Below are 12,052 nucleotides of genomic sequence, written 5' to 3'. Positions count from 1 at the left end.
GGAACGAACCAGCAGACAGAAGACCTTTCTCTATTTCTCTCATAAGTAAATACATAAACGAGAAAGAAAGCATACACGGGGCGGATGACTCCGGAGCGCGGGCCTGGCCAGCCTCACAAGGGCACCTTCCAGGGTGCCACCCACACTGCTGCCCACAGGCTCCCTGCTTCTCCTTGAACGTGGCTGCCACGACAGGGTTAACTGTCGTGTCTGCGGGTGTAGGCACGGACTTCTAAAGCTGAGGAGGCAGTGCGGGAGAATGGGGCAAGGGAACAGACAGGGAGGGGCAGGTCCCAGGCCGAGGGATGTCCCCACCACGCCCTCTGCTGCCCTCACCTCCCACTCTAGACTCAAGGCCAAGGCCATCACTCTCTAGGTCTCAATTTCTTCCCCTGGAGAACAGGCACCAATAGAGCTCAGCAGCTAGGGAGACCAGGGACAGCTGGGCAGAGCCCAACTCCAGCTCCCAGCGGTGCCCAGGTGCGTACGCATGGAAAGTGCCACGAGGACAGTCTCCCGTGGGCACACAGAACCTCCCGTCATCGCATTCCGTCCCCACCCGCCAGGTCTCTCTCAGCTGCAACATCCAAGCAACCCTGAAACTGCTCAGGGCCCCACCCGGGGCCAGCACTCTGACCAGCGGCCAGCTGCAGCCCTGGCGCCCCCTACAAGGAGGTGGTGGCCGCTCAGGGCCCACCCAAGCTTCCTGTGCCTGGGAAGGCAGCAGAGAAGGGCCCATGGGGCGCACCTGCTTTAGCTATGGACAATGAGGCCAGCAGATACAAGCCCTGCCTGTTCTCTATGCAAATCAGTCAGTACCACTCTGGAATTCCTACAAAGAACAGGAGCGTAGACATTCCCTGGGTTTCACTAATTCATTTATTTACGAGATGAGAGACTAGTGTTGTGGCACAGTGCATTAAACCACTGCCTGCAGTACTACCACATGGGTGCCGGTTCGAGTCCCAGCTGCTCCACTTCCCACCCAGCTTCCTGTCGATGTGCCTGGGAAAGCAGCAGCAGATGGCTCAAGTCCCTGGGCCCCTGCATCTATATGGGATGAAGATTCATCTACTGGATGAAGCTCCTGACTTCTGGCTTTGGCCATGGAGGCCATCTGTGGAGTGCAACAGTAGAAGGAAGATTTCCCTCACTCTCCCTGCAACTCCGACTTGAAAATGAACCTTAGAAGCAGCAGACAGACCAGGCTGGACTCACGTCACAGCCAGGAGCCCGACCCAGTGCCCCCATAAGGGCGGCAGGAGCCCAATACTTGGCCATCGCTGGGTCATCCGGTGGTCTACACTGCAGGAAGCCAAAGGCAAGAGCCAGAGTTGGAGTCCCAGCCCAGGATCCCGGGGCAGGCCACCAGCACCCTCACCCACCAGCACCCCAAACAGGCAGGGACAAGCACTCTCACCCCCGACACCCCAAACAGGCAGCCACCAGCACCCTCACCCACCAGCACCCCAAACAGGCAGCCACCAGCACCCTCACCCTCCAACACCCCAAACAGGCAGCCACCAGCACCCTCACCCACCAGCACCCCAAACAGGCAGCCACCAGCACCCTCACCCACCAGCACCCCAAACAGGCAGCCACCAGCACCCTCACCTCCGACACCTCTCTCCCCAACCCAACGACCCCCATGCGCCAGCCGCTGCTAGCCAGGTGGGCTGAGGCTGCGGGCCCTGCCGCTCCCCTAGGCCATGTGGCCCAGCCAGTGTTCTCCTGACCCCGTGGGGTCAGGTTCTCCGCCACCTGCAGCCCTATGAAGTGCCCATCACTCGGGGAAGGACTCATCATGCAGGCTGGGGGGTCAGGGTGGGCCTGGAGAACCAGCGGCACCAACGGGCCACAGACTAAACCACAGACACCCGTGCCCTCACCGGGCAGACATCACGAGATCAGGGTACCAACCACTGCCAGCACCTGCTAGTGAACTCCTGCCTAAACCTCACCTGCTAGGAGTAGCCAGTCGGCAGTACCTAATGTTTCCATTTCACCAACTAATGGAAAGTAACCACACAGAAGAGGCAACAGGGTTACCCATTGTCACTTGCAAGCGTGTGGGATTCTCTCATTAACCACAACCACACACCTGTGATCAGTGCTTTAGGGGTGCGCTGGCGCTCTACAGCAGGCGTGAGGCCAGCACCCACATCCCAGCTTCCCATCTGTAGGCCGCCTACCAAGGCCAACTGGGAAGGCGATGGAACAGCACCCATCACCGGCCACCCACGTGGGACACCACACTCGGGGCCCAGCTGCCCTCAATGGAAGACCTACCCACCCCTTCCCATCTATCACTCCCTGTCCACCCCAGGCCTCCCGGGGGCGCCCCCCCGCCGTCCCAGGCACCCCAAGGACTCCCCGGGGCGCGTCCCGTCCCTGTGCCCCCCAGGCCTCCCCGGGGTGCACCACGTCCCGGGATTCCCAAGACTCCCCAGAGAGCACCCCATTCAGGGTACCCCAAGGCGCATCCTGTCCAGCGTATCCCAGGCCTCCGGGGCGCCCCCGTCCCTGTGCCCCCCAGGCCTCCCGGGGCGCCCCCGTCCCGGGCACCCCAAGGTGCACCCCGTCCCAGGCACCCCGGGGTCCCTCCCCGTCCCTGTCCACCCCAGGCCTCCCGGGGGCGCCCCCCCGTCCCGGGCACCCCAAGGTGCACCCCGTCCCAGGCACCCCGGGGTCCCTGGATGACGACAGCGCGCCCGGCTCGGCACGAACTCCTGGGGTTTGCTGAGCCGACCGGCCCGCGCCCCGAGGCCCCGCGCCAAGCGCCCAGGCCTCCCGGCCCGCCCGCGCCCCGCATCCCCGACCCCGGCCTACCCAGGCTCCCCGCCGGAGGCCGCGGCAGCCCCGCGCGGCGCTGGCCTCTCTCCGGCTCGCAGCTCCGCACGCGCACCATCCGGGGCCTCCGGCGCCTCACACACGTGTCACCGCCGCGCTTAAAGGCGCCGCGCTCCGCCAGCGCGCCGCGCTCGCGCCCAGAGGCCCCGGGAGCCTTTTAGAAGGCGGGGCGAACGAGCCTCAGACGTCACGGCCAGCAGCCTACGCGGTGACGTCAGGCGCAGCGCCCAGGCCCGCACGCCCCGGGTTGTCGCAGAGCACGTGACGCGCCGCACTTCCGGGTCGGCGCCCGGTCGGGGGCTGCAAATGGCGGCTTCCGTGGCGGAGCTGGCGGTGCGCGAGGCGCTGCGGGACCCAAACTCCCCGTGTGGGTCCTGGCGGGGCCGCGGCGTCCCGCAGCTGGTCAGCTCCATCCCAGTGCCTACCCTGGCTCCTGCTGCTGTATTTTCTGAGCTCTCCCAGTCCCTGTCGGCGTTCGATGGCCAGGCACATCAGGCAGTGCAACCATTTTTTTTTTAATTTGAAAGAGAACTCTTCCACTTCTGGTTTACACCCAGATGGCTGCAACGGCCAGGCTGCAATCAGGAGCCAGGCGCTTCCTCCAGGTCTCCCACACGGTGCAGGCTCCCAAGGCTTTGGGCCGTCCTCCACTGCTTTCCCAGGCCACAGGCAGGGAGCTGGATGGGAAGTGGAACACCTGTCCCCCATATGGAATGCTGGTGGCAGCTGTCCGTGCTGCGCCACAGTACCATCCCCAGAGTATCACATTCTGCGAGGCTCACTGTAGGAGGGTCCAGGGTTCAAGTCACTGTTCGGACATTTGTCCACTGTCCTGCAGTGGTGGACTTGGTGCACGGAGCAGATGATAACCCTTTACCTGGGCTCTCAGCGCCCTGAGAAGGCTCCTGGACCCCTCCCTGCCTGCCGTTAGGTGGTAGCACTCCTTGGCCTTGTGACTTCAAGGCCAGCTTTGGTTTAGGCCCATTTCCAGGACCTCCAGGCAGGCAGCGCCGTGTCTCAGGGGGTGTCCAGCTGCAAGGAGGCCAGTGAGCCAGGCTCTCCGCTGTTGTCCCTTGGCTTTTCTCAGAATGATCAAGACGGAGAGGCCGTGGTGCTGTCTGGGGGAGCCCCCTCAGCCTGGCTCCCCCACGGGGCTCAGCCAGCAGCAATGACTGTGGGATCCTGGTGGACACAGGGACTGGAAGCTTCCCTCCTGACTGTGAGAGGAGCAATCTGCTAAGAGACGAGGGATGGACTCTCTCTCGGCCCACACGCCTGGCCTCGGCAGTGCCGCAGGTCTGTGCGTCAGTCACCTAATGACACAACCTTGGGGACAAGATCCGAATCTGAACACGAAGCTTCCTCGTGTCACCCTTGCCGTGCGTCCTTTAGGCAGCCCGAAGGTTACGCTGCACGGCATTGCTAGTAACTGATAGGAAGCACAGAGCCACCCTCGAGGTCTGGTGTGAATTTATAACCCGGGATGCCTGTGGATGCTCAGACTTCTTTAAAGCTTTGTTTTCACCAACTTGGTAAAGCAGAACTAGAGCTCCCACCTGCTGACTCACCCACCACATGCCTGCAGGAGCCTGGACTGGAGCCAGGGGCTGGGAACCGGCCAGGTCCCCCACATGGTGGCAGGGGGCTGGCACTTTGGCCCCCATCTTGTGCCCTGCAGGTGCAGTAGCAGGAATAAGGACCAGCAGAGCATCCAGGATGCCAGCCAGACCTGGGGCACAGGAAGTGGGTATCCCAATAGTGTGTGCTAGCCACAGCATCAGCCCCAAGCTTTGGCTGGGGGTGCTTGGCCTACATGAACCCATTGCAAAGCAGGGTTCTTACTTGGATCCCGCCTCAAGTCACTAAGCCACAGACACACGTGACGCTATGTGACATCAGTCGGTGACATGAATTGGGTTGATTCTAAGTTCTTAAGGTACAATGAAGGTATTTTAAAAGTGTTCTTAGGGCCCGGCATGGTAACCGAGCAGCCAAAGTCCTCGCCTTGAACGCACCAAGATCCTATATGGGCACTGGTTGTGTCCCAGCGGCCCTGCTTCCCATCCAGCTCTCTACTTGTGGCCTGGGAAAGCAGTCAAGGACGGCCCAAAGCCTTGGGACCCTGCACCCGTGTGGGAGACCTGGAGGAGACTCCAGGCTCCAGGCTTCAGATTGGCTCAGCCCCAGCTGTTATGGTCACTTGGGGAGTGAACCACTGGATGAAAGATCTGTCTCTCCTCTTCTGTGTATCCGACTTTGCCGTAAAAAAAAAAGTGTTCTTAAAAATAGTTCTTACTCTTTAGACATGTGTGCTGAAATAGTTACAGATGAAACAGGCATGATGGAGGGGGTGGGGCTGTGCCAGTAGAGTGAACGTGGCTCCTCACCCTGGTTGTGGCATACACCTGCAACGCCGGCATCCCATGGAGGTGCCGTTTCCAATCCTGACTCCTCCACTGCTGATGCTCCCGGGAAAACTGCACAAGTTGGCACCAGGTACTTAGGCCGCAGCAGCCATGTGGCTTCTGCCTGGCCCAGCCGTGGCCGTTATAGCCATTGGGGGATGAAGCAGTGGGTGGAAGAGCTCTGTGACTCTGGATTTCAGATAAAGAAATCTTTAAAGAGGCCAGTTCACATCTGCACCCCACGTTGGCCTCTTCCTGGATGGGAGGGGACCCTCTGCTGGTGCTTCCCCCCCCAGCCCAGGGCCAGACAGCCACACAGAGAGCCAGCATTCTCTGATAACATTGTTTATTGTCCATTGACTGAGCGGTCACAGAATGATACAAAGCGGCAGAGACATGCAGAGGTGGACCGCATTCCCAGCACTTGGTATTCCAGCCTCAACCCACTGCTCCCCAACACCAACAACACTTTAAATTACGGCAGCAAGTCCCAGAGGTCTTAATACTTATCGAGCAAAGAGCTGAACATAGCTACCATGTAAACTTCATTTTAAACATGTTGAGTTGTCTGCATGAAGAGAACAGAGCGGTGCTTAGGATATAACATTTAAATTAAAGAGCGCCAGACGGAGATCCAGCTGCAGCAACAGGTACGTGGGCAGCGTGGCCGCCGCCGAGCCGCACGGCGTGGGTCGGGCTCCCGCGGGTGCTTCCCCTGCTGAGCTCTCTGGCTGCTGTTCGTCTTGGTCTGCTCAGCTTTCAGCATGGTCAGAAGCTCAGTGTGCACGGATCAGACATCAAGGCCATCTTTGAAAGCCAACTTCTCCGAAGAGCTTTACTTTGAAATAATTGGAACCAGAGACGGTGGTGGGGAGGGAGGCGGAAGAGGGAAGTGAAGGCAGGACCTGCAGGCCCAGACCAGCTCCAGCGCCACTCCCTGCTCCTGTGAAAGTGCAAAGGCGAACACCTGACCCAGGGCGACGAGATGGCAGGGAGCAGCGTGGACCCCAGAAACCAACCCCAACTCGGCAGGAGCTGGGACCGAAGCTACGCGGAATGTCACCATACAGGAAGCAGACGGGGTGGCTGTGCGACCCACACAGAAATCCCAGCGAGTGGGCCACTGAGATCCTATGCAAACGGACACACCTTCGGGTGTGGCTGGAGCCTGGGGGGCCTTCCGGTCGGCCGGCCTGAGACAGGGTCCTCCCGAGCTGTGCTGAGCTGGCCCAGGATGGGGTCACTGCAGAATAGGACAGGCCAGGAAAATGGCAACTTGGGAAGCATTGGCGGACGGGCCACACACAGGCTGCCAGGCTTCGGGCTCACGATGTGCGTGTACATGTGTGTGCGTGAGCACGGCCACTCCGAGCACACCTGTGCCCTTGGGACACTTTCCCTTTACAACATGGGTGGGAGGGGAAAAGACGGACCTTCCTCTCACTGAGCATGTGCTGCCTGTGTTAACCCCCCCTTCTTGGCACCAGAAAGCAAGTCAGTCGCCTGCGAATGTTCTCCAACTAGGTCATCTTTGCAATGCGAGGAGCAGAGCCAGAGGTGGCATCCCCGTGAGCGGCTTATACAGGCACACAGCTCATCCCCATAGAAACGCCATGTCATCTAAGTCAGGCCACGGTGTCCCCGCCACCAGGCTCCCCTCCCCAGGTGGGACATGACCCACCTGCAGAGACCCACACACAATACCCCCGCGCTCTGCTGCACCTGTGCGGGCACAGCCAGCCCCTGGAGCCAGCCACAAGCGAGCCTGGGGAAAGGAAGCACAGGGCCTCCCAGATCCCGGCTGCGGGAACCGAGAGGGCAGGACCAGGAGGATGTGGCTGACGCCGGATGTGGTTTGAGACAGCGTCTACTTCCACGACAACCCCAGGGACCTGTGAACTCATAGGATTAACCACGGCTGCAGAGCCCCCCAAAACCGGGGCAGCCTCAGATGTCGAGGAGTCAGAAGACACTAGGGTAATGGGGGTGACGCACAGAGGGTAGGGGGCACCCTGGGTCAGAGGGCCAGCTGCTGCAGAAGACGAGGGACGTGTCCCTCTCAAGACGAAAGGGACCCGGTAGGCCTGCTACCAGTCTCACAAATGGCCCTCAGACGTTTCTGCAACATGTGTGCTCCCAGGCTGGGAAGACACCCCAAAGCGCCACCTGCTTGGCGTGGGCCTGGGCGGGAATCTCCGTGAGTCCATTGCTGCCCCCTGCCTGCGCCCAGAGGCAGCAGGCCCGGGCGGGCAGTCAGGCAGGTGGGAGGAGGACCCAGGCCCAGCCCTGCCTCCGGAGGCTCAGGCACGTGACAAGGAGCGGGGTGGGGGCAGAAGCACGCTGATGTGGGCCCGCGTGGGTGACGGTTTTATTCATGCTGTTTCCAGGAAGGGGTATCGGAGCTGCAGCAGCCTGCACCCTTGGCGGTCTCGCCCTCGGCCGTGGGGTGCTGGTGGTGGCGGCAGCAGCGGCGGCCTACGGGTCCTCGATATCCAGGAACTCCTGCTTGGGGGGCGCCGCCCCGCGGTACCATGCACAGGAGCCGTCGCTCCTCTTGATGCAGGCAAAGAACTTGGCCTGGTGCCCGTTAATGTTCTTCTCCGTGACCCAGTCCATCCAGAGGCACTCGTCCGGCGACGAAATGTAGCACGGGATCATGGGGCAGCGTGTGATCTGCGGGTGTGACACAGGCAGGCGGCCTTAGTCGGGACCGCCTGCACCCCAGCCGGCTGGACCCCTCCCCTCCACACCTCCCGCACCTGCTCTGAGCCAACCTCCAGGACTCACAGCAGGCCACCTGGGCTCCACCAGACAGTTTTGCTTTTTGCCTCAGATTGGTTTACTTATTTGAACAGCAGAGTGACAGAGGAAGGTGGGCAGCTGAATAGAAAACCTCTCCTCCATGACAGCTGGTGCCAGGCCAGCCTGAAGCCAAGTCTCCCTCAGCTGGGAGGAGGCCCTGGCACCTGAACCTCACCTACTGCCTACCAGGAACATCAGCTGGGAGAGGGGGGCTTCATATGCTGTGCCACAGTGTCCAACCCCAGTGCCCCTCCCAGGCAGAGCCCCGGCTCATCCTGCAGCACAGGCTCCGAGGTGAGTGGCAGCTGCTATCTTGGCAATGGGGGGAGACCGCGGCAGGGTCGTGCAAAGGGGCTGGTCTCGGGCACTGCGGCCAGTGCTGCTGCAGGTGGCCTTCCAGAGAATTCGGGCTGGGAAAGGACAGAGGCCTCCAAGTAGTTCCGGCCACCCCGAACCTGCGGCCCCTCCCATGGTTCTGTGCCCAGCCCAGTATCTCCTGATGCCACACTCCAGTGACATTCAGGAGCCAGGGAGGTCGCTCCTTCCTTGGCTAGCTTGGAGAATCAGAGCTGCCACAGCTGTGCCTGGCATGACCACCTCGGGGCTGACCGTGAGAAAGGAGACAGGCAGTTACGTGGACCCATGCTTGGAAATTTCTAGAATGTTGTAGAAAGCACAACGCCTGGGTGGCTGTCACGAGGCCATGAGACCAACATCCCTTGCTCTCAGAATTTCCCTTCCTTGAAGGCTTCTAGAAGCTTCTGGGCTGCATGACCAGCTCTGAAAACTGTCACTTTCCCTGTGTTCCTTGGAAGACGTGCACTCAGGACAATCTGGGGACAACAGGCTCCCTGAGAGGGGCCGGGAGCAGAAGCGAAGGCTGCGGGGCCGAGGCAGAGTCCCGGCGGTCAGCAACCACTCACCTTGCACTCGCAGCCCATCTGGTACCTGTGGTTCAGGCTCTTCTTCTGCGTCGTGCTCAGCGAGTCCCAGGGCACGATGAAGTCACACAGCGTGACATGCATCTTGCCGTCCCCCTCAGCTTTACCTGCGGACAGAGCGTATCACGGCTCGACGCTGAGCCTGAGCTCTGGCCAGCCTGCGGGCCTGGCCACTTGTTTGTTGTTAATGAGCCTGAGCTCTGGCCAGCCTGCGGGCCTGGCCACTTGTTTGTTGTTAATGAGCCTTGCTGAGAAGCGAGAGAGACACAGAGAGACTCCTCGATCCACGGTTCATTCCCCAGGCGCCCCTAACAGCGGGAGGCTGGGCTACACCCAAGCCAGCGGCCTAGCCGCCAAGCCAGCCTCTTCCACGGGTGGGGCGGGGGCCCAAGCCCTGCTGCCTTCCCAAGAACATCAGCACAAGGATCCAAAGCAGGGGACTGGGGACTCGAACCTGGGCCCAGGCTAGACACTCTCCCCACAGGACCAGTACCGACACCCCACCCTGCCGCCTCTCTGAGGCGTTCTGCTTCTGCAGCAGATCCGAAGCAGAAGGATGGGGGGCTGCAGGCCTCGGTAACCAGCGCCCTCCAAGTCCCCCGGCAGCAGGAACAGGTGCCTGCCCTGGCCAGCGTTTTCTGCTGGGCCTCTCACGGCCAGCACCAGCTTTCCATGAAGGCAGGGGAAGGCAGGAAGGGCTGGTGAGACACTGTGTACCCCCTCAGCGCCCCCTTGACAAGGAGCGGTGCAGTCCCTGGGAACCCTGATAGGACCCACTTTGGGAAGCAGTGCTGTGGCACCATGGGTTAAGCCGCCACTGCCTGGCACACACATGGAAGACCGGGATGACGCTGCAGTAGCCTGTCTAGCCAGGCCTAGTCCCGGGTGCTGGCGGCCTGTCTGCAGACTGAGCGAGCAGACAGAACATCTCACTCCCTCTCCTCTCTGTGACTCTGCCTTTCAGATAAACAATCTTTACAAAACTGGCCCATTGTGTGTGTGATGAAAACGCAGTTGGACACACAGGCCAAAGCATCTGTTACAACATCCTGCCTAAAAAAAAAAAAAAACAGAGCCTGCATTTGAGACAGAAAAACAAGGACTAATTAAAATGCGTAACCAAGGATGGTTGTATGTTTATTCCTGATCTGAGAAAGACGACCCAGGCCCCAGCATTTCCTGGACGCAGTGCCACAGGGCCAGGGCCGCACGTGCGGGTACGTGGGGAGGGCTGAGCAGGCTGGCACGCTGGCTCCGGCTCCAGGAGGGCTGCAGCACCTGTGTCTGGCCCACCCAGCTGTGCCCGCAAGGGAAGCTGGTCCAGTGTACCTGGGGAAGCAGTGGAGGCTGGCTCAAGTGCTTGGGTCCCTGCCAACCACGTGGGAAACCCAGCCGGCTGCAGCTCCTGGTCCCTCGCTTCAGCCTGGCCCTGCCCCAGCTGGTGAAGCCATCGGCGGAGTGAACCAGCAGAGGGTCAGAACTGTCCCTCCCTCACTGTAACGCCGCCTTGCAAATCAATAAGCAGAAAACAAAGACATTCTCAGGCAGCAGGCAGCTGTGACCGGGGACCCCACATCTCTGGGGGGCCCCCATTTTCATCCTCACCCCAACCTTCCAAGGCAGACCCTCCTGTCACTGTGCCCTGGCAGGTGCACCCAAGTCAAGTGTCCTGGTACAGGACAGCAGCCAAGCAGGCACCAGAGCTGGGACATGGAGCAGGTAGGAGAGCGAGGCACGGGGGCACTGCCAGGAGCTGGGGGAGGGGACAGGCACTGGCAATCTCTGGAAATTGGTAATTAGGCAACACTGAGCATACCGTCATTATTATTGCTATTTTAGGATTTATTTATTTGAAGGGCAGAGTGCAGAGACAGATCCTGCATTTGCTATTTCAACTCCCTCCACGGCCACAATGACTGGGACTGGGCCAGGAGCTTCTTCTGGGTCTCCCATGTGGGTGAGAAGGCCCCAGGCACAAGGCCCACCATCTGCTGACCTCCACCAGCAGGGAGCCGGGTCAGAAGTTACAGCAGCCAGGACTCCAGCTGTTTGTTACCTACATGGGATGCCTGGCATGGCACACTGAATAGACTTCCTACGGAGCACACACTGTGAGCGGTCCCTGTGGTTTGTTGAAGGGCAGCTGAAATGCCTACAAGCGCCTTTTAGCAATCTCACACGTCTTCCTGGCTGAAGGCAGAAATGGAAACGCATGGCATATAAAACCCGTCTCGGGGCAAGCCGGTTGAGGTCTGCGTGGACGTGGCAGACCTCTGGTGCACTCACCCAGTGACCCTCAAGAGTCACTGACAGTGGGCCTGGGAGCGGCCCGGCAGCCACGTCTCCCAGCTCTCCACCCTCATGACACTCCATCGGGACACAGGCGTCTCCCTGCTGCTGGCACAGCACACTCCCCAGCATGGGCCCCGTCCGTGACCCTCCCGTGCCCAGGCCTCAGGCATCCTGGGCTCCCTGGGGAGTGCAACGGAGGTTGCAGCTTGAGCCACACACCTTGGGGCCCCTGGTGACATGGCTCCTGACTGCTGGACACTGCCCAGCTCTTGGGCGCACGTGCCTGGGGGCCCAGGGCCCCCAGGCATGCGCTGACCAGCTAGGGGCCAGCTCTGCAACATCTTCCTCTGCTTAGAGCGGGCCGGTTCCCCACAGACACTGGCTCAGCCCCCTGGCTGTATCCTGGGCTCCCAAGGCAGAGTCAAGGCTGCAGCCTGAGCATCTACTTTAATTTTTCTGGGGTTCAGTCTGGCCATGGGGGATTTTACAACCTCCAGGGAGCCGCAAGCGACAAGGGGCACCTCTGCCAATGGGCCCCCAGCCCCTCTCTGAGTTCCTGCTGCTCTGCAGTTTGATCACAGGCCTCTAGAGGGCAGTGTGGGGAATGGACGGCGGCTGGCTCGCCAGGGGCACCTGCCACTAGACGCCCAGCCCTCAGGCCCCCCACCCATCTCTCCATCTGACTATATTCTTCTTGTTGAAAGAACAATAGAAACTGGAAATGCAAAAATGGCATAGCCCCTTCAGAAACTTACCTGTGCA

The 12,052-nt window shown here is 60.6% G+C and overlaps 1 protein-coding gene across 1 annotated transcript in view; it reads right to left on the bottom strand.

Annotated features, from left to right (window-relative positions):
• Positions 1-7,243: 7,243 nt before the first annotated feature.
• TIMP2 (TIMP metallopeptidase inhibitor 2) overlaps positions 7,244-12,052 on the bottom strand; it is a 34,642-nt gene continuing 29,833 nt past the window's right edge. Inside the window, exons 4-5 of the mRNA XM_004593030.4 lie at positions 8,981-9,105; positions 7,244-7,928 (exon numbers count right to left, since the gene is read on the bottom strand). Of these exons, the coding sequence (XP_004593087.4) occupies positions 7,731-7,928; positions 8,981-9,105 (323 nt within the window). The 3' untranslated portion in view covers positions 7,244-7,730. The remainder of the gene's footprint in view (positions 7,929-8,980; positions 9,106-12,052) is intronic.

The sequence above is a fragment of the Ochotona princeps genome, chromosome 17 (assembly GCF_030435755.1).
Source record: "Ochotona princeps isolate mOchPri1 chromosome 17, mOchPri1.hap1, whole genome shotgun sequence".
In the NCBI taxonomy this organism is placed as follows: Eukaryota; Metazoa; Chordata; class Mammalia; order Lagomorpha; family Ochotonidae; genus Ochotona; species Ochotona princeps.
The sequence above is the reverse complement of the archived record's forward strand: the minus strand, read 5'-3'. Positions and strand labels throughout refer to the sequence as shown.